At 45.5% G+C, this 23,098-nt stretch overlaps 1 protein-coding gene across 1 annotated transcript; it reads right to left on the reverse strand.

The window, feature by feature from the left end:
- Positions 1 to 623: 623 nt before the first annotated feature.
- STK32A (serine/threonine kinase 32A) lies at positions 624 to 21,365 on the reverse strand (the record flags this gene model as incomplete). The annotated part of the gene is made up of 12 exons (XM_082291242.1): positions 624 to 711; positions 983 to 1,047; positions 1,393 to 1,521; positions 2,460 to 2,585; positions 4,305 to 4,421; positions 6,237 to 6,334; positions 7,582 to 7,671; positions 12,629 to 12,666; positions 15,249 to 15,422; positions 16,252 to 16,403; positions 17,403 to 17,458; positions 21,314 to 21,365. 12 exons carry the CDS (start codon positions 21,363 to 21,365, stop codon positions 624 to 626), a joined length of 1,185 nt encoding a protein of 394 aa, XP_082147368.1.
- Between the last annotated feature and the right edge of the window lie 1,733 nt (positions 21,366 to 23,098).

Here is a 23,098-nt window from a genome sequence, read left to right on the forward strand (position 1 = left end):
CAGCCCTGCTGGGTACATGGAGAGAGGGCTAAATGGGCAGGAAACCTTTGCTGCCTCCTCCCAACTAAGGAAGGAGCTCATCTTCAGCCTCCTGTGCCCATCCTCATAGATGTTTGCAGGAGCTGCCTGTAAGCAAAGGCCACTTTTGTCACAATGCATTGGTGAAGACCCTGCATCTGAGAGCCACCTCTTCCACCTCAGGCAGCCAGCCATGAGCCCATCCATGCAGAAATCCCAACCTCTGCAGAGCCCTCAGGCACGGCACAGTCCCAGTACCGCGACTGACGTGGTGGTGGGCACCTCTAAGCACAATGCAGCTCAGCTTCTCGGTCACACTGTGGCAGTTGCCTGCATGGTGACACCAAGAGCTGTGGCAACTGCCAGCCAAGCCAAAACAGTGGATACTGTCTTATCCATTGTCTTGTGGTCCCATTCCTGCCACCAGGAAAGGCAACATAACAGGATCTGAGTCTAATCAACTGTGGCCCAGCTCTCCTCTGTGCCCTGGGCTGTTGGCTGGGTCCCAGCAGCAGAGGACAAGTCCATGGCCCAACACTGTGAAGGTGCATGGGTTGGTGAGCCCTAGCCCCACGAGGAGGTCCCCTGCACGGGCTGTGCTGTTCTCAGAGGTGGTTGTTCTGGTTGTCCTCCCTGTGTGTACTTCCACTTTCTGTCATGGTCTCTTGGATGCTGTCATGGTGAGGTCTCACCCTTGGGGATAGAAAAGGATGATTGAGTTGTGAGGGAAAGCCCAGACAGTGCCAAGACCCCACACTGGCACAGCCACCTTGGAGCACCCCACTCCCTGGCATGAGCTGCCACTCACTCCACAGTTCCTCCAGCCCTGAGCCCCCCAAGCTCCTTCAACACAGGGCCCCCACAGCCTCCCTCCCCAAACTCCCTCAGCCCTGGGCCCCCCAAAACTGTCAAAGGCTTTGGCAAGGGCCAGTGCCTCTTCTGCTGCCTCTGAATCAAAACTTACTTTTCTCTGTTGAAAACAATGAAGTCCCTCTGGAGCATTTCCAGGTGCTTCTGGAGGTGGCTGGCCTTTCACATCAGAATGGAAAAATAAACTAGATCAGGAATAAATCCACAGTTGACACAGAAAAACATTGTAAGGACAGTTTCAATGAGACATGGCGATATGTTTAGGCACAGAGCATCTTTAGCCCTGCAGTGGGGAGAATGGCATTAAGGCTCTCCTCTTGCAGTAAACCTGTGCATACACATTCTGCTTTTTGCCACAGGGAAGATGGGGGAGAGTTTTAGGAATAAACTCGATCACAAGGGGAAAAAAATTATTCTGTTCAGTTTGCTGTGGTCTTGCTAGATGGCAATCATTGAAAAATGAAAGACCTCCTCGACCACATGCTTGTACCTGCTTGCTCTCACCTGGGATGAATTGCTTTTGCTTGTGTCTTTCTCCTTCTTAGCCAAGCGCTTTTTTTTTTTGTGAAGAGGTTTGGATTCCAGGATCATTTCTTCCAATTCAAAGGCTGGGTCACAGTTCAATCGGCCTTTCTGGAGGGGAGAGAGAGGTGGCCTTAAATGATCAGAGCCTGTCTTAAGGAGTCTCTTATAAACTGGACTGCATCTGGGAGCGGAATTTTGTAAAAAAGATGGACTCATTATAATTTCACATGCAGCCAAGAGCACTGGCCATACTCCTGATATACTTTATCAGTCCCTTCAGCTAGGGGCCATGTTCAAGGCGTGACAGTGGCTCCTTTTGTGGTCCTGCGTCTACTCTGCACTTTGGATGCTTTGGAGTGGCAATGAGGAGGAGGACAGTGTCCTGGCTGGGTTGTGCCTCTTTGAGAGTAGCACAACAGCCAGCAGAACTGGTCTTCAAGCAATACAGAATCGTACCCACCACAGAGAAACCCAGAAAAAAGGGTGGATATACAATTAACAGATATTCATACTTCAGCCCAACTTCTGCTGAAAACCAGTTGGAGCAGTTGGACTATTCTCTGTAAGGGTTCTGTTACTTGTGTGCTGTTTTAATTCAATTTAAAAGGGCCCAGAAACACTAATCTAGTGTATATGCTATTTACTGTTAACAATGAGGTTGTTAGGGGAGGCATTACAGGAGAAAACAATTCCCGTAAGATGGTGGGTGATCCCCAGGCTGCTGCTGAGCCCATCCTTGTGCACTGGGTGTGGGGAGCAGCTCAGCATGAGAGGGCTCACAGGCACTGTCCATCCCACACAGATGCACAACCCAGTGGGTTCTGCACCCAGAAATTCTGGGAACATTACAAACAGGGCATGTCAGTTTTGGGGCACCCACACTACAGTCTCCCTCCACTACTCTTTGCTACACACTCAGGGAAGAGACAGCTCTGCCCTGGTCACTCTTTTTCCCTTGTGACACCTCATGCTTCAGTGGAAATTTGTCAGAATGTCCCATGTCCCAGTGCTGGGTGTGAGGAACCTTTACACTCAGATGGCCTTACCATGGGAATGAATTCTGGCATTATTCTTTTCTGGAGAACAGCATCCCAGTTCACATCAGACAGATACGGGAAGGACTGGATGTCTTTCAGCTGAGAAAAACGTTTCTCGGGGTTCAGCTCGAGCAACTGCAGCAAGAGTTAAAGGGAAGAGATGAGACCATCCCCACAGCACACACATTCTGTGGAGCAGGGCTAAGGACACATGATACCAGAGACACCGCATCAGTGCTGGTACTTGGACCAGTGCCTCTCCTGCTCTGTCTCAGAGTCCCTTCACCAGGGTACGTGACAGGCTCACAACTTCTAACTCTGTTTATTCCCATTTTTACGAATTACTTTCATCCCCATTGCAGGAGCAGGCAATGAGGCAGTACAGTGGCATTAAACAATTTGTCCAATGTTAAAAATAAGCATCTGTTTGGAATGGGGAGTTCCACTCAGGCCTTTGTGTTCTGCTTTTAATACTGGATCAGTAAAACATCCTCTTTTTTCACTCTACCAAAGTAATAATTCTATTCCAGTGTGAATGCATGCCTTCACACTGCTTATTTTCATCATTTTTTAACATTGCCGTAGGGATAACTTGTGTGGAAGGGAAGAGTTGAGGTTGATTCTGTTCAAGGATTATACATTGCATAAACTCCTGACACCATGCACTCCTAAAACAGAGCAGGAAAACCAGATGATCCAAACCCTTTGGGGAGGGTATAGGCAAAGTGACTCACAGAGCCCTCCTCATGCTGGCATGCAGCCAGTTACACAGCAATGTTCCCACTGCCCAGATCCCTCTGCAGAGCTCTGGACTCCAGCCTAACACCAGCACTGCGGCTCCACGATGATAAGCATCTGCCTGGGACGGTAATAAATACAGAAATCCACAGGGGATGGTTGAGCCAGAAAGGAGCCACAGTTGACTTCATGTATAATACATATGGCTATTAAACCAGATGCAAAGGAGCACTGGGAAATTTAAATAATTGTGACATTGTATTATTTATTCACAAGGGAGCCTCCATGGTTTGCAGCCTGCTGTGATCCAGGGAAAAACTTCCAGCATAGCAACACATAGGACATCTGCAGTAAATATCCCTGTATTACTGTTAGGCTTAATGAAATACTGGCTTCATTGAATTTTCAGCAAATAGAGATATTCTTCAATTTTCTTCCTGGAAAATACACCATGATTCTGTCTCAGCAAAGAATTGACAGCCTCTTTTCATTAAAATGTTTGATCATCTATTTCATTAGAAATTATAGAATACATATACAAATTATTTGGAACAAGAAATAGATGAAAGCTACATTAAGTACTACTTTATTGCCCACACTGATTTGAAATTAAAAAACTATTTAAACTTCCCTAAAATTTGCTGCCAGTGATGGTATGCAGGGGTTAAGTGCTCCGTTTTGCTACCACTGTTAAGCCATAGTCTTGTTTACTGAAGCTATGGCTTCATTTCAAATGGGATTTCAGCTTCAAAATGCTTCCAGTAATGATTTTAAAGCAATTTTGATAACAGCTTTATTGAAAAAAAAATTGCAGTGGTGCATAAACCACATGCCATCAAAGGATTTCAACAGTCTCAGCACTTCTTGAAAATATTTCCATTATTGGGAAAAAATCTTTGAGATTAAAAAAATTTAATTTTGGGGCTAAATTTATTGACACATATATCAATATCTGCTTCTAAGTCAGTTAATTCCCAAGAGCAAAGTTATAGAGGAAACTCTGGAAGCCAAGGTTGCCCATGTCACCATTTGCAAGGGTTTCCCACCGTGTAGTGCAGAGGCTGCAAGAGCACTGGGCACTTCCCAGCCCCTCGCCCACCCTGCAGCCGCCCTCACCTTCTTGATCAGTGACACCATGTGCGGGGACCACGCGGCGGGGTACATCACTGTAGCAGTCTGGAACACGTGAGCGATGTCATCTGCGGAAGTGTTGGACCGAATGTGATATGGCCTCTGTGGGAAACGCCACAAGAAAAGCACTTGAATTTATCTGCTCTTTCAGACTCCCTGGGAAATCTGGTTAGAGCCCAGAAGCTTCACACAATCTCACTGTCCAGTCCGCAGCCTCTTGTGGGACATCTCTCCTTGTGTGACCATGGCTCAGTTGAAAAACACAAAATGTCAGCAAGAGCTAAGCTAATAAGTAGGCATTTAACAGCAGGAAAGGCAGGAGCAAACCCCAGAAGTCAGAGTTATCAGTGGGAATTTGCTTGGTCTTTTCAGTGTTTTTATCTTACAAGGCTATGACACATAGTGCTGTGGTTAGAGCACTCCTGATACTTCACTCGTGCTGGGGACAATGCCGGTGAACAGGAGACAAATGTGTCCCAACAATAAAATCAGCTCAGAAAAGGATGTCCCAGGAAGGGTCACCAGCCCCAGGTGGGCGTCAGGACGCAGGGTGACAGTCCCTTCTGCCCCATGGCCAGTGTCATGTCACTGGGACAGGTGAGCCATTGCAGAGGAGCACATGGTGCAGTGGAACACCAGGGACTCCTCCTGCATCAACGTGCAGTGTACAGCCAGTGACACTGCTCAGGTAAAGTCACCTCCCTGTTTATTTTCCATCTACAAAAATTCTGCTGCCTTACCTGGAGAGAGAACTTAAAATGGCAGAGTGTTCCATCTTGAAAGTTTTGATTCACAGATTTTTACCTTATTTTGGGGGGAAGACGGCAGGAGGGTATTAAAAGTACATTTAAAGAATAGTAGCTATAAATAGTGAGATCAGATCAGGTGCGGTGTGTTTGACATGTGCCAACGCTAGATGGACCTCAAGGTCTCCTTTCACTTCCCCCACGTGGCAGCCACGCAGGTGCCACCATCTCAACATGGCTGTGCCATCAAGTATGAGCACAAACCAGCATTTCTGCTCCTGCCTTTAGAAGCAGTGCCATCAACGTGATGCAGTCCTGCCATTCATTTAGCATTATATGTGGAAAACTCAAATATTACATTAAGATGTTTACAGAGAGTGCATTGCCTCTCAGTTACCTAACAAGTCAGACAGCCACATCTCCTCAATGTCTGCTAAACTGATCTCTCACAAGTGAGACACACAAATTCGACTGAAAAAATCTGTTCATCAAAATGTTTTTCAGGCATTCTGCAAAGACTGATGATAGAGTTTTTAAAAAACATGTTTTGCATACTCATACTGAAAAGAAGCTTCTGAGCCTCACAAGATTTTAAACATTCCTCTTTAAATTACATTCTTTTGTTTAGAAGAATGTAATTTTTAAAATTTTGTCCCACTTTTTTACACAACACTTCCAACACACTGATGTATTTGTCTATCTACTCGGCTCCCAACGTTGCCCAAGTCAGCAGCAGAGCCCTGATGGCACAGGCAGGGATTGGGCTTTTCCCATCATTTGCTCCAACTGCTCAGTCTTGTTACAACAGCAACAAGATTATTTTTTCAAGTTTTCTTTTTTCCTTGCAGGATAGAAGCTCCAAGTAAAGGACACTGCAGCCCAAACTTCAGGAGCTATTGCTTGTTTGCCTTGTCCCACTTATACCAACCCCGAGGCCCTCAGCCACAGTGGGGAACTGCCACAACATGCTGTTCTGTATTGCAGCAGCTTCTCTGAGCTCTTAGCCATGATCACAAGAACCCTGGTGAAGATGTGGTCTCTGCTTCCTCTGCTGTAATAACCCCTAAAGCCTCGAATTCAGCTTAGCTGTCTCATCTCTGTTATAAAGCATTAACCTTCCCAACAGCATGTCCAAGGACAGAGAAGGCCAGGCCATGAGCCACACACATACCCGAGTCCTGAGCAGCTCATAGGCAGTGACTCCCAGTGACCACCAGTCCACGGCGAAGGAGTAGCTGGTGGGTTTTGTGGAGTTAAACATCTCAGGTGCTGTAAAATACAGGGGAGAAAAAGTTGCCTAGCTGCAATCCCAAGTGGGAACGAGGAACACAGAACACCTGACCCATGCCCTTCCCGTGCTGCCATGCTCCTGCACCAGGGCCACCCATTAGCCCCAGAGTCCTCTCCACGTGAAACTCTCTGTGCTTCTCTGCCCCCAAGGCCCCAAAAGAACAAATTCCTTTTACTGACACAGGAGTTCCCATCATTCACAGTAAATGTCCTCCAGAATAAGCACATTCACTCAATCTAGGCATAAGGTGGCCTGAGTATCTCTTCATCTCCCTGGTGAAGTGTCTCTGCCCCTGTCAGAGCTCAGCAGATCTGCATCTTGGGAAGCTGCTCCCACCCCACCCATCTCTTTGTTCAAGCACTTCAGTCTGGCAGAGCCCAAATCCAGTCTCAGCCATCAATGAAAGCAGCTCTTTGGGAACATTAATATGCAGCATAAATGCAGACATGGTGCCAACTGCATCCTTGGCATGGAAAACCAAATTTTAACTGAACGAAGCCTGAGAACCACAGCTTTTAATGGGAAGCAGGGGGAGGGACCAACTGAAATGTTTTTTCTCAGCCATTAGATTTTTCACTAAAGGGAAAAAGTACTTCAGGGTTTTTGCACAACCTGGGAGTCAAGAATTGCTCTAAACCAAACAAAACAAGGAGCAATGTTTTCTTACAACCACTCACTTGGCCTAAACACAGAGTAATGTTAATTTTTAAAGCAGTCATTTCATATAAAAATTCAAATCATTGCTAGTGGTACAGCAGCATAAGACTTTTGTGCTGATGTACTGAGGGACCAAATACAAACCGTTGTGCATAATTTCCCTTCTCAAGGGTAGCAGGAGTATTTCATCATTGCTACACAGTGTGACTGCTGCTTGTGAAGCGCTTGGGGATCTCAGGAGTGCAACTATCTTAGTTAATAATCAAATCCATGCTGTACAGTGTGGCATTATGGGGCTAAAATCTGTGTTCATGGTGTGCTTGCGTCAGTAGATGGACACACACATTCCCCAGCTGCACTGAGGCATTTCTGGAGACGGACTCCTGTTCCCACCCTGCATCTCCTCTCCAGGGTTCCCCTCACTTCAAACTGTGTATGTTTTGATGTGGAACAGGAAGAAAAGGGTCCAAACTCTAATCAAAAATGTCTTCACTGTGTACCACCACAGCAGTCCACCCAAGCCCTTAGAATGGTGATTCAAGAACATGCAACTGCCATTGGTTCTCACCCATGTAGGGCTTTGTGCCAGCAATGGTGGTGACATGGCTCTCCTTCGTCAGCATTGTGGCAATATTGAAATCGGTGATGTGCACATGTCCTGAAAGACAGAGGCTAATGTATAAGATGGTTGGTTTTAATTTCACACAAGAAATAGATCTGAATCAGAAACATAAAGCAAAATACTCCACGGAAAGGAATTTCCAGGAAAAAAATTCTGGTGGGAGAACTGATAGAAAATACTTCAGCTTGCAGGCTGCTTGCAGATGTCTCTTGTTTTTTCAAATATTCCCTTATTTTCCCTCTGGGGAACCAGAAAATATAAGAGTTCTCCAAGAAGTAATTTAGTGATGATTGTTGTGAGTCTTCCTGTATTTTAGGAAAACTGCACTTTTCTCACAGAAAAAAATTCCACTATGTTTAAAAAAACCCCAAAATCTTGAAGTTCAGCTCCCTAGTTTTTTGCCATCTGGTGTTCCAGGTACTAAGCGCTCCCTCCATTTTCTTCTTTAGAGGATGCCTCCAGAATGGAACCAAACACCTTTAGCAGGCAGCAAGAGTCTTACACAGAAATTCAAACATCATGAAACTCCCTTGGGGGAGGAACAGGCTCTGCTGCCATGCCTATAATATGCACAGCTGCTGCCTGTGAACCAAAAAAGGAAATAAAAAAGGTAGATGTGATCTGCAATGATGAGAAAGACAATGCTCCCACTTAGCTCCTGCCTGTGCTTTTACTTGATTTTTTTCCTAAGGCATTTAATTTATTATTCCCCATTAACTGAACCACTGTCAATGAACGGAGCAGTCCCACAAGGCGATGCAGGTGATCAGACACGGCTGGCTGCACAGAAGCAAGTCTCTCTGAAACTTGTGGTTTGGTTCAGGCGAATTTTCCTGATCAAAAGCAGGCAGGCTCCATTTCCCCACCTCCTGCATCTCCTCAAGCACTGAGCCCGCTCACCCCTTACAAAGGTGGGTTCACTGTCAACACATCGGCTGTTCTGTTTGTAGTGTTTTGCAGCATTGTGCCCTTGGCAGTAACAGAAGGGAGCTGGATTGCTGCTGTTTCCACTAACCACAGAGGTCAAAGCAAAGCGACTTTTACTGACACAGAGGCTGTGACACCACCTTCCTCAGTCATTAGCTTCAACAGCTAGAAATTCACTGCTGCACTAGTTCATGAGTCAAAGCAGAGTAAGATCACCTTCATAGTTCATCTAAAAGTTGATGCTCTGGCAATAAACTTCTGTTGTCTTCTCTGGATGCGATGAGCATTTCAGTAAGTATTTATGACTGTGCCTATAGATCTATTCTGTGAGAGCAGCAATACAAGTTGCCTGCTGCAAATACCTGATGTAGCTGGGAAAACTTGGGGAGTAAAAGTAGAACTTGTGATTTCACCTAAAATCTCTGTATCATGTCCACGTTCCCTCTGTTGAGCCATGGCACTGCTGGGAGAGCATGAGCCAGGCATCGGCACTCGCCTCGCACAGAGTCCCTCACAGACCTATGGAGCCCTCCCCACTACTTACACCATCCACTGGGCACTCACTCCCCCAGTCTGCCCACTAAAGAGTGGCATCACATTGCTGGGGAGCACCAGGGAGGAAGAATGATATCCAACTGCCCTATCTGGCTACGTCCTCTGCATCCTTGCACCGTTTTCCCTTTCAACGCTAACTTTCATTCCACTTTGTGAGAAGCTGTTTTCAGAAATACGAATCATAAAGGCTTATTAAGAATTTGATATTCCAAACACAAATGTGACTTTCTCTGGATTCATCTTTTAAATTATTCACTTCAAATAAATGACAAGTTTTATAAACTAGCCCACTTAAGAAATGACCAAATCAAGCCAGTGAGGCTGAGGAAGGGGGTTGGGGCAGTATGAGGCTGAACAGTGACAGAGAGCTATGGGGTGGGAGCTACTGGTGCCCACAATGGATTTACTGGGGGTTGCTGCTGGGTCAAACCTTAAGGCTTGTGTCTTCCTGGTTGCTTAGCATCTCTAATTGCAGCCAGTTCTGAACCAGCATGGCCAGAGCTGCACTCAGGCACCACGTGGGGCTTCCCCAAGCCCAGCCTGCCTGAAACTGGCATTGCAAGATCAATCACTGGGTTTGCCTTAAGGCAAACAATTTTCTTATCGTATTTTACACCATTGTTACTTCATAATTCCTTCATCTTTCTAGAACATCTTTAGTGCAAAAAATATAATGCTTCTGCAGATTCATCCAAGAAAACATTTTAAAGAATATGAAACTAGAAACCCCAGGAGTTATGGAGCATGGAGGCTACTGGAAGGGGCTTTTTTCACCTGAGATGAGAGAGCAAATGGGCCATGTGTGCCATGCCTGCACTGGCATAACTCACCTGTTACAACACTGCCCTTGAGTTCCTTCCGGCAGTAGTACAAGCAAGAATACTGAGCAAAGCCATTACGGGGCTCTTGCAAAAAATCTCTGTTTCACTAGAGATAAAACTGAGCCTTTCTTCAAGTTTATTAGACAAATGACCTGACCAAAATCTCCTGATTAATTAGTCACAACTCCTGGAAACTGCCATCTGTTATATTTGTTCATTCCCAGGTGAGCTATGCTGTCACTGAATCAAATTGATGAACATGTCTTTAAAGGAGGAAATCACTTTGTACTTGGAATGGCTGCTGGATGTGTCATCTGCTGAGGGCTTTTTCATTGGGGGGACCTAATCTCAATCTGTGATGTTGAACAATGGCTCTTTCCTTGCACAGAGAGGTATTTGCCTGATATTCCACTTCATTTATGGTTCATGTTAATTCCTTGGCTGAAATTGATACGGTAATACAGAATGTCACCAACCAGGGTGATGGAGGCAAAGTGTCAAGTCCATGACAGTCAGTGTCAGGATAACACATTTCAACCAATATGTGGCATCATGAGAGGCATTAAAAACTGGAACCAGCCTCCTGCACAAAGATTAAGTGATGTACACAAGGGCTCCTGTAACTCCCTTGGCTATTAACACCCACAAAAAGGGTGCTGGCATCTGCAAAAAAGCTGGGGGCCTTTCCAAACTTAAATCTGAAGGAGTCACAGCTGGAAACAAGCTTCACAGCTGGAAAAGTAGATGTGCCAAAGGGCAGGGTTAAGGGACAAGAGGAGTATAAAAGTATTAAGGACTGAAGTCTGACTGCTGAAGGTCTTCAGGTCCTTCATAGTCTCAGGGGACTGGTCCCAAAAATTATAAAAAAATAAATGTTAGTAAATTGCATCTGTTTTGTGATCCCAGGTGTGAAAGCCTGGTGATGGAAGAGAAGAGAGAATAGGGAGCTGCAGCTCTGCGCCACAGGGAAAGAGATACTGAAAAACAACCATGATCTATTAGGCTAAATATAGATAAACATGCAGCTACAATAGCAGCTGCCTTGGGGACAAGAAAAAAACGAACTCTGTGTGTGTCCAAAGCTTTCTATATGCCTTGGAAGACAAACCTTTGCGGCCATGGATGAAGAAAAGGAATACTACAAGTCACAGACAAAAGGACATTGGAGTCAAGGATATGTCCCCAGAAAAAACACTCTGAAACCTCTGCAATAGAGAGTTAAAAAATCACAGTGAACAGAGAATAGACTCAAAACTCATCCTGAATTGTAGTGTCATTAAAGAAGTTAGTAGGTTGTGTCTTTTTGGGCTGAATGCAGCTGCAGACATGTACAGAGCCTTTTCCTATTTTTTTTTCCCTTTTCAGGGAATGCTGACCTACATTCCCACAGCCATGGTGATCCCTCAGGAAGCTGTGTCATCCCAGTCTGAGGGGCCCAGAGGTTCTGGGAGAATGGTGATGGGTCACCAAAGCATCAAACTGACCAAAGGCAGTCCCACAAAAGATGGGCAGCCTGGAGCCCCAGCAGTGCCAGGAGTCTGGCTGGAGGAGCAGGTCCCCAACACATCAGGGAGGACAGAACTTTCCACAGTCTGTGTATGGGGCAACAGCCAGAGAAGGACTGAGCGAGGCAGGACAGGGGCTCCAGCACCTGGAGGCAAAGCCACTTTGCTGCCAGCTCCTAAATAAATAATCAACCAGTGCTCTGAAATTAGGGGTCATATGCAAACAGATCGAGCCTGGGCTCGATGCTGCCAGGCAACCCTGGTCACACACACCCGGTCACAGAGCCAGGCAATGCCTCCCTTGGGAGCTGCAGCATCTCTGCTACAGCCTCTGAAGTGATAACAAATTCAGGTATGCCTCTTCCCTGCACTGACTTTTTCTCTTCAAGCACCTTGCTGTAGCTGCTAATGAAAATTTCTCACAATAAGCCAGTTACTTGGATTTTTTAAAAAATATGAGCTAATAAAATGTTTCTCTAATGAGTTACAAACCAATAAATACCAGACAACTCTTCACTGCGAGATCTTTGCCAGGAAAAAAATGTGACTGAAGGGCCATGCAAGGATATAGTCAGGAGTTTTGCCCAAGAAAAACTACAGAAAAACTGATAGCAACATTTATAACATACCCAGCCCCAAAATCCTCTTCAGAGCTCCCTCCCCATGCCAAATGCTCAAGGAAAAAGAAAATACATGAATGAGGATTATCTATTGCACCATAATTAATTCTGTTTGTGAGCACACACTGCACAAACCCTGCAGTGACACAAGCATTGCCCTTCAAATGAGGCATTTTGAGTAAGTTTTAAACAAGACCCAAGAAAATGTTAAAATCAGGTGTGCTGGGCAACAGACCCCAAGCAGCGCCAAACATATGGTCCCTGCAAGTGCCTTGTGGGGACACCATCAAGTCAGTCAGCCAAAAGAGGTGTTGGTTAAAACACCAAGGCAACCCCAAAGCATCACAGGTTGCCCAGTGCCCTGAAGGTACAAGACACTGCTGCTCAAAAAGCAAGAGACAGCAAGAGGAGCACAAAAGGATGGGATGGTCCTGCTCCCTGTTAGGCTGAGGGAGAGAGAGCAACACCAAATGATGGCACCAGAAAGCACGGAGACTGCAGCTTGGGTCTCCTCTCTCTGACTGCTTTTATACTTATGCATGACCACAAAGCACCTGGCACTTACCGTGCTCATCCAGTAAAATGTTGTCGGGCTTGATATCTCTGAGAAGAAAAGCAGAGGAAAGACAGCCATTAGCCTAGAGAAGTGAGAGGAAACACGGCTGCAGGCACCTCAGAAAAGCCCAGGCTCTGGGACCCTGGCAGAGACACTGTGCCCTCAGAGCCTCGGGGCTTCTCAGCTCTGATGTTCCTGTTTGATTTAGGTGTAAGAGAATGACTAATCAAACGGCATCAGCAGCAGTGGGTACCCTTCGAAAGCTGCAGGGGTTGGGGTGAGCAGCACTCAGGTCTAAGTCCACCCACAGTTAAGTTAGAGCTTCTTTTAATTGTTTTCCTCCTGTTACTTTTCAATCTGTTTCGATACTGTATTGAGAAGGGTTCTCCATTCACTCAGTACAAATTAAATTATTGTAACATCTCTGTTCTAGATACAAATGGGTTACCCACAGGTTTTATTCCTGAGTAAAAGAACCCCACAAAATATTACCTATAGCAATGCTGTAGGGAAACACTTTTCACTGAAGGGAGAAAATGTACACCTGATACTCTGATACAGCTGTGTTCACCTGAGTGACTTTACACACCATTACCTGGCTTTAATGAGCTCATTACACCAGTCCCCACTGAGCACCTGGCCAGCTGATGCCCCAGGGAGAAGGTCCCAGCCGAGAGGCAGGCAACAGGTGCAGTGACCCTGTGCCAGCTGGTGCTCCCCACCAGGCCCAGGAGTTCCAAGTGAAGAAATGAGCACATTTAGGATTTTATCTTTAAAAATTCAATCCTTAAGACACATTTGAGTTCTCCAAGCCACCTGGAATCAAAACCCCAGAATATATCTACTTGTCATCTAATAGCTTACAGGTCTCTGGCATCTTGTCACCCAAACTACTTCCAGTGGGTTATAAATATTTGTTACCTTCCTGGTGCCATCCCATCATACAGGTGAATATGGGGACAGGCATTGTTACCAGAGCACAAGGCAGTGTCAGGTAAGTGGCTGATTTTCCCCCTAAGCACAGAGAAATGGTTTCAATTTTTTTTTTATTTTTTAATTTCTACTGTGGCTGTTTCTGATCGCCCTCAGTCTGGCATGCAGCCTCTGGAATTACACCAGCACAGTAAGATCATTCTCAGGATGCAAACAATGACCAGAGATAATGCTGGTTATTGTTCTTTTGTATACTTCTTTTTTATAAACTGGTTATATCATTTCCTAACCTAAAATATATTAATATTTCCCCTTCTTTTACATCTAGGTGGGAAATAATTCCAGCCTGAGTTTGCTGTCTCTGAACAGTTTTGTTCAGCCAAACAAAGCCATTGCTTCCCTGTCTCCTGATGTTCTCAATTACAGCTGTTTCAGTGTAATTGACTCAGCTGAATCACTTTATCAATCAAATACTATCCCACTGGGTTACAGTGTTAATTAAACAACTTGCATTACAGTGTTAATTAAATAACTTGCAATTTTTACAGCCTGCCACACGTGTTTTGTTGTACTTGATTTACCTTAAACACATGCAGCTGTGTGAAAAGCACAATGCAATCTCACCTGCAGTTTCTCCCACTCCTATTCACAGTGGGGCAAAGATCCATGCATGTAAAGCACAAAACAAGCAGCATGAAAGAGGAGACTCCTGAGAATGTGGGAGCTGACGCCAGCGCCCAGCCCCAACTGCAGCAGAGCAGAACTGCTCTAGGCTCTTGTGGCTGCAGGGACAGGCAAGGGGTCATTCTACCCTCACAACCTGGACATGGCAGCTGGACACTGTGGACAGGAACAGGCATTCATCCTCACCAGCTCCTCACCAGTGTGTGCCTTCCCCACTAACAAACAGGACCATTTTAATTTTACACTTTCCATGCTTAATTCTTATACTGCACAAGAATGCTCATGTGGAGTGGTATTTCTAAATGAAGTGACCTCCCTGCAATTACTGATGCTATAGTCTCTCCCTGTTCATCCTCCCTGACAGCAGCTAACTTGGCTAAACTCTTGGGCCCCCAAGGTTTGCGCTGTCCATGACACCAGCAGAAGAGCTGTGTGTCCATCCATCCAGAAGCAAACCCTGCTTCCCAGCCAGGGGAAACCTCTGCCTCCTCTGCTATTCTGCAAGTTTTCAAAGGTATGGGAAAAGCTCATGCATTTTTTCACTGGCCACGAGAAATTGTGGTAGCCAAAAAGAAACTCTCAGCACTTCTAGAAAGGGATTTACCTCATACACAAAAAAGCTGTGTTTGGGACCAGTCCTCTTATTTTGATGCAATACAGAGAGGGGGGGCAAAGAGAGACATCTTCAAGCATGAACACAGGAGTTCTGACTGCTGACACCTACCCTCCCTGGACCAGGATGGATATTAATGAGCTACAGCTAATTAAAACCTATCAGAGACAATTATTTGCAGGATCAGCAGACAATCAAATTTGCTATTTCCCAGCTACCCCAGAGGGAGAAGTCAGATGCTCTCTGCTGTATATGAAATACTTTTCTTGGGGAAGCCTTATGTTTCACATAAAAGCAAATATGTGGGAGAATATGTTGTTTATCACTTAAGCTTCTATTTGTCATTTCACATCAAAGAGGAACAAGCCTGCCCACAGCATAGCCTGTGGCCTGGCTGACCTGTGGATGATGTGCCTACTCTGCAGGTAGTCAAGGGCCAGCACCAGCTCACAGATGAAGAGTTTCACAGTTCCCTCTTGGAACCGCACATTTTGTTGGAGATGGTAGCGCAGGTCCCCTCCAAGCAGCAGGTCAACCACCATGAACATATCCTCTTCATCCTGAAATGAGTACCTAAAACAGCATACACATGGTTCAAGGACATTAGCACTGAAAAATGACAGGTAATAAAGGAACATGTGGTACCTCTGGGACTACTTATCATTTCTTGGAATTTTTCACTTGGGAAATTACAATTTCATGACCTTTCCATGCTCTGTTTCCCACTATTGTCACACTTATGATGACATTAATTTAGTCTCAGATCCATAAGATCTGAGAACAGATTGCATGAACAACTCAAGATGGGCATTCTGCCTTCTCCGAGCACCAATGGGAATTGACCACAGGAGCAATGCAGAGGAGCCCAGGACCAGCACAGCCCTGCCCAGACCCCCAGCACTGGAGGTCTCTCTGTCAGGCACTGGCTCACATGGCAGCAGTCTGTCCATGAACCCATGTGCTCAATACAACAGGGGGGCAGCTGGTCTCTGCTGGTCCTCTGTACACGACCTCATTTGATGGACTGTGTCTCTCTGAAAGGGCCTGACAACCAGCTTTCCTCATGGATTTTTCTTTATCAACATCCTGATTGCTTGATGTGATGAGCAGCACTACAAGCCAGACTTTTAAATGCAGGTGCGGTTATGGTGATACCCAATACCTGCCTGCAGGGACACCGCAAAGGAACACATGAACAAATTATCTTGTGCTGTCTGCAGGGGACAAGGGAGATAACTGCTTGTTTGACTAAACAGGATTCCCCTGAAACAAGAGCCCCAGTCAGTGGAACACACCAGCTGCTTTCAAGACAGGCTTGAAGCATATGACGAAGGTCTGGTCTCGAAGGTGTCTGTAATTGACTGCACTGACTCAACCAGTGAGCCAAGGAGCCATGTCTTACCATAAGTTAACCAAGAAAGGGTGCTCCAGGCCCTGCATAATTTGCAGCTCCTTGAAAACATTTCTCACTTCATTACGCTCCACACACTTCTGTTTGTTCATGTATTTCATGGCGTACATCTTCTTGGTGTCAGTCTTTTGCACCACACAGACCTAAGAGAGCAAATCGGGACAAATCAGAGATGATTTGTCAGCAAATTTGGGCAGGTAAAACCCAGTGACACGAGTGCTTTCCAGCAGCTCTGGCAGTGCCCACACTGCCAAGGCACAACTCCACCCACCGATGCTGCAACACTGGACACTGCCTGGGATTCTATTGGATATTTCACCCAAAGAGAAATTTTTGGGGGAAGAAGAGAGGAAGGAATTTATCATCACAACATGGGAGACAGGGAATCACAGAGAAGTCAACACTTTATTTAATGCCACTCACTAACCATCATGTCCATCCCTCCCACATTAGTTACTGTTGGGAAGAGCCCCCTCCACCACAGAACTACAGGTCAAACACTGGGACCAGCACCTGATCCTCACTTTCCTGAGAAGTGTCACTCAGTTCACAGTTAATCTTGGGCTTTGTTTAAGGGGTAGTGGGCTTTGAATTTTAACCTTTCTTATATGTCACCCAATCTAGAAAGAAACATGACTTCAAGGAAGGCCTCAGAACCTGTGAGAGCGCAGCACAAAACAGGCTTTGTTTACATAATAGTTCAGGAGTTTGGGAGGAACCTGATGCTTAATAACAAACACTGTGTCTCACAGAGAAACATTTAACACATTAAATAATGTGTTAAAAAAACTTGCCAGGATTTCATGTTGATTGTAGTTCTTTATCAAAAATGCATCATGATGTTCAGTGCTGATTTGTTGAGAAATAATAGAAAATGCTTATTCAGAAATCTAATGAAATTCAGATCATTTGATTGATCAGTTTCTCACTTTAATCTCATGTAATATGATTTGTGGCCACAGAATGGATAAGGAATTGGGCTCTGATTTCCTCCTGATGACCAGGAATTAAAGCTCAGGTCAAGGCTCACTGATAGTGCATAGGCTTTGGTTCTGTACTCTCATGTGAGCCTCCAACTCATCCATTTCCACTCAGTTACATCTCCAGCTGTCCACACGGTGATTAGTTCCCAAAACACTCACTTTTCCAAAGCTGCCCTTCCCAATAGCTCGCAAAATCTCAAAATGGTCGAAGGTAACTGCAAGAAAGAGCAAACATTTCAATATTAAGTGGCTGAGCAGACATTTGATAATACTGTGTTATTTCTACTTTTTCTCCGTATGAGCTGAGAAAAATGAGGGATGCTCTGGAAATGTTCTGTTCCTTTTGAAGATTTGGGTGTTCTTTAAACTTGGCGTTTAACAGGGGGTTTTTTTCTCTACAGTTCAGCCATGAAGGCAAGTTCCTTAGGTCAGCCTCTGTCAATGGCAGATCAGGCAGGAAACCACCAAGTGAATGTTCTCACTCTGCCCTCCTGCACTGTTAGAGATATTAGCCTCACCTTGCTCCTGCTGAGAACAAATTCAAAGCTGAGTCCATAAAACCCTTGTATCACATAAAGATACTGCCATGACCTTTTCAGGTATGATGGCACAGTTTAACCATAGCAAAGTTTGCAGTGACCAGCTACAGCACTCGGAAGGAATGCAAGCTTTTAGGCACAGATGCCCTTTCTCAAAGCTGGAACAGCTGTAAATATCAAAGCAAATAGAAACCGACGATGATTGAGAAATGGATGTTTACCAGTCAGACCATCTGGGAGAAGGGTGGTGAATACCTGCAGAATAAAAAGGGAGAGTGAAGATGCTTATCACCTGCAAGGAAAGAGGAGAGTGGTGCCCGCTTCGGGGAGAGGTCAGCTGCTGTAGCCCCGTGCCATGACACACAGCCACAGCTGTGGGGAGAGGGGCATCTCTGGTCCCTGGCACTGGGACCCCGCATGGAGCTCTGCAGAGCAGGGCAGACCACAGCATTAACAGCTGGGCAATAACATCTGGAACAGCCGCAAATCCAGAGGAGTTAAGCTAGCAGCCACATTTTGTATGTTCACACCCTTCATCCCTATTGTCCTTTACAGGAATGCTTTCATGAGCATGTTCACACCCTCTGCCTTCTTGTTGTTTAAGACTGAGCTGGGTGTAAGAAAGCTAAGTTGCATACTTTATTAAAGACTCTCAAACTAGGTACAAGCACATTTGCACTTCTCTCTGGTTTAGCTTTCCTACTAGCCCCAGCTTTCACAGGGAACTAATCCAGAGTCTTGCTCCCAAAGAACACTGAAATTTGTGGTGTCTGAATCAGGAACCAAACATGTACTGTTCATTCTGAATCCACACCTACAGATAAATCTCATTTCCCTGCCTGATAGCATATAAAGAAAAAGCCAAAGCTTTTGCCCTTCAGGGACAAAATTCACATACTCTGCCAGCTCAGACAAACTGTGTTTAAGAGATGCAAAGAAAGATAATACAATTGCCATAAAGAAGCAACTGGTGTATAATCATGAAACACTGTTTTGTAAGCAAGGGGTCATATTTCTAAACCAAGGTTTAAGGAACAATATTTAGGTAAAAAGATACGGTCCCTAACCAGCCACAAAAAACATCCTTAGCAAAGACCAGTCAACGTCGCCGAAATCCCCAGGCTCATCTGTCAAGCCAAGTCAATGTTTTCAGGGCTCAGGTTCCCCCATCCCTGTTGCCCACCCCAGCACAGCACCACATGGTCTGTTACAACTCATCTTCCTTTTCTCACTATTTCCCCAATTTTCATTGTATTCTCTCCCTGCCTCTCTCCTCTGCTCTGCAGCCTCAGGAAAACAATTACTGCCACACGACTGGGAACAACCATGCCAATCCCTCCATACCGGGGAGCAGGATGTAACACAGACCCAGGCAGAGGAACAATGACACAGCTGATGCTGTGCTTGGTCCAAGGGAGATTTAAATCCAGAACAGCTGCTGGTGGGCTGAGCAGGACAGCACCAAAGGCCCACAGAATGATGTGCGTCCTTCTCAACCTGCTACTGTCCTCGCCTGCTATTTCTGCTTTATCTTGCAGCAAACTTTCCCCCCAGCGGGGGGAAACATCTGGCTGCCATCCCCCCAGGACACTTCCCACACCCTTCTGCCCAGGACCAGCACAAACAAAATCTGGCTTCTTGTATGGTTTCATTTTGACTACACCAGGAATCAGATCACCTTGTAGCCTTGAGCCTTCTGTCTGGTTATTACATTTTCTTTTCATTTCACTTGCTCATTATCCACAACTGTCTGCTCAGAGGAAATGCTGAGAGAAAAATAATCCTGTCACCCCACTTCAGCTGAAGGTAAACAGAACCCTTCAAGAAGTTCAAACAGAAATCATGGTGCCACAGAAAATAGTGAAATTATAGCAACAGCAATTTGGAAAAATATGCAAGAATTGTTAGGACTGGAAATGGAGCACCTACACCACTCGTGCTATTCCACCGACTGTCACAGGTCCCAAAGAGAAAGTCTCCCTGTGGCACAGCTGCAGGGATGGGACTGGTTCCCACCACCTGCAGCCTGGGGGAGGGACCTGCCCATGCCAGGGAGCAGTGTGTTGTTTCCTACTGTACCCAGAAGCTCTTAATTACAATTTTAATTGAAATCAGAATGAGCACAAGATTGTGACATCTAACGTGACATAGCCTCTGGTCACCGATTTGCAAGATAATGGAAAATTCCCTAGGGGACATCTCTGATCCAGCTGGGTTCCTCTCCCCTCAGTATAGTAAAACATGACTAATTAGAGAAAAAAATATGCTACCACTTTTTAAATTTGTGCAGGGCCATGGAAACAGAACTACACTAGTCTGCATGCTGTGTCAGCATGCAAGGGTGGCCCTGAGCCCACTGAAACCTAGCAAACTGACAGTGAACCACCTGACATGGTCGGGACAGGACCTTTCCTGGCATTGTGTTTCTCAGTCACAGAAGCTGATGCTGTATGAACACTGAACCCAGAGAGAGACCCAGCAGAGACCAGCCACTCCCAGGAAAATCCCACAGCCAGGGCACATCACCCTGAGGAAGGTGGTCAGGAACAGAGCTGCTCATTATCCTGAGCAAGCATAAGTGGTTGTTTATGAGAAATGCCAATACTGAGCATTTAAATGCATCAGGAATAAAATCTCCAGGAAAACCTCACAGCAAGGATTTCTTTTGCACTATAGAAACTGGGAAAAAATATGAAAACCAAAGAAAAACTGAAAGCAGTTGCATTAATAATTTGGAAACTGAAGCTGGTTTAGCTGAGCAGCTGCAGACTGGCAGTGGCACCTCGTGGCACGTTGGGACACTGGTTGATGGGGTGTCCAGCTCCTCATATATTTTATGTTTATTACTATGTATTTGTATTTATCTACATACGCATATTGCTGTACCTAGGTAGAAGCCCATATCGCAGTCAGCAAGCTGACTCATGCAATGGCAAATACATTTATGGAGCAATCTTTCACTGACTGTCTCTCTAATCTTGGCAGCACGGGGACCCTGGCCTCCAATACTGCTCCCAGCAGTACTTTTCCAACTCTCCTTTTCCAGACAACCAAGCCTGCAGGCTTGGCCTCCCAGTGCCTGCAGGCAGCCTTGCCCAGCTGGGCAGCCACCAGGAACACCCACAGGAGCATGCATCACTCCAGCCACCTTCCCACCATACTTCCTACCAGTCCTCCCTACACTGAGACCTCCAGAACGAACCTCTCTGGCCTCCAGAGCAGCAGCATTTTGTCCCTGCCTTCGAGGTGCCTGGCAGTGTCCCAGGGACACCTCAACACCAAACCTCTGCTGACGATCCTGCTTTCAGAGCCAGCTGCTAGGAGGGGAGGCAAAAGGACCCCAACATCAGACCGCAGCTCTGTAGGGACCACGAGCACACTACTGCCACTACTGCTGACCTCCACACACCTCTGCTGACCCGGGATGCCCAGGCACTTGCAGCCTCAGGACAGGTGCTGGCTGTGACCCTCACAGTCAGTCTGCACTGGAGAACTCTGCAGTCCCAGACAACAACCAGGAGAAGCTCTTACCATCCTCATTCCCATCAAAGGGTGGTGACTTGCTGGAGGTGGTTGCCCCCATGATGTGTTCAGCCCAGGCTCAGCACTTTCCACTCCTCTGGGTTCTGCTCCCACACTCGAAGGCTCTGGTACAGTGCTGATGTGGGTCAGTCCTGTCAGACGTTGGCAATGTCCTGCTGATGCATCCTGGAGAAGGCAGGAAGCAAAAGTTCATCATCAGTCAGGATGAAGAAACATTTACAGCTTGCGAATGTCTCACTGGAGATTCATTGCTCTGAGGACAAGACTGACTGTCAGGGAAAAGCACATTGTAATGGAGCTTACTAGAGAAACCAGTAACACCATAACCTTGTAACTCAGATCAGGACTGCTGCCCACTACAGGAAGGGTAGAAATAGACCAGCAGACCCAAAGATCTGGATCATGTTTGCTGTTTCATCCAGCACCTATTTTGTAGCTTCAGGGATGACTAATTGTAGTGAGGTCAATATCCAAAATAAATGAACATACTGGCTTGGCTAGATAAAAACAAAAGGCACTTTTGACTACTGAGGTCATGTGGAAGGGTAAAAGCTATGGAAGAAGAAATTCACAGTGTCAAACTTTTGATTTAAGCAGTTACACAAGTTTTTCATTTGGGACAAAATCATACCATTCTGGTATTTTTAATGAAAAGATTCTATGTAAAAATCAAGGTATAGTTTCCACTCAGGTTCTTCAGAATTTTTTTTTGGATATGAACTATGAACAAAACCTGATTTCTGGCTTGGTGCTGGCTGCAGTAACTGGCTCTCCTGTCCCACTGCAAAGGGACAGGAATTTTCCAATCTCCCCTGACATATATAGGAATGCTGAAGCGTAGAACTCTGTAGAATTTAGTGACACTTGAGAGAGCCTGAACACTCTCTGTAGGATACAGCAGCCGCTATGTTTTTAAAGCATTCACATGCAATGCACCTTTATGTGCTTGCTTTTGATACTGACATCCCTGTGACAGACAAGTTTATTCCTTGTTGGAGGTACAAAGCCCTAAAAGAACAAAATGAGGGAGTAACAGTGCAGCAAGATCTGGACTGGGTCCAGCCCAGAGCATTCTCCAGGGCATCTGTATGTTCACTGAACATTTTCTCAGATCTACACTCCGGAAACACCTACTAACTAACTTCACTTTAAATTAACTAAATTATGTTACTGAAGCAGAAAAGGGAGGAATCATAAGAAAGATGCTGGAAAAAAGAGAATTACTGGGAACTGGGTCTATCATGGGATACTATGAGTTACCCCACCAGCACACCCAGCTCCTTCTCTCCAGCTAACCAAAATAAAATCTGAATTTCCCACCTCAGAACTGAAACAAGATCCAGCAATAAAACAAATGAAGCAGCAAATGTTTATGATTCCCATCAGTGCTTCTGAAGAGAACAGATCGAGCCTTTAGTCTCAAAGCCACAGCGGTACCTCTTTTTGAGCTCCAAAACTTACTCTTCAGAGGAAAAATAGACTTTCAGACACAACAGCCATAAATCAGGTATTCATATCACAGGTTCCCAAGGAAACTTTCTTGCACAGCAGTTTGGAGCCGAATTCGTTTTTGAAAATACGTCAGTACATACAAGCTCTGAGGAAGGAGTGCAGATATTCCTTGAAGTTAAGCTAGCCTGAGTAATAATTACAAGGTTTTGCACCTTTACAAAGTGTAGCTGGGGTATGGTAATGATAAATCTTTCACTGTTTCCCGCTGCAAAGTCACAAAATTATTAAAATCATTACTTTTCCTCGGGCCAAGCCTACTAA

The sequence above is a fragment of the Coloeus monedula genome, assembly GCF_965178545.1.
Source record: "Coloeus monedula genome assembly, chromosome: 15".
In the NCBI taxonomy this organism is placed as follows: Eukaryota; Metazoa; Chordata; class Aves; order Passeriformes; family Corvidae; genus Coloeus; species Coloeus monedula.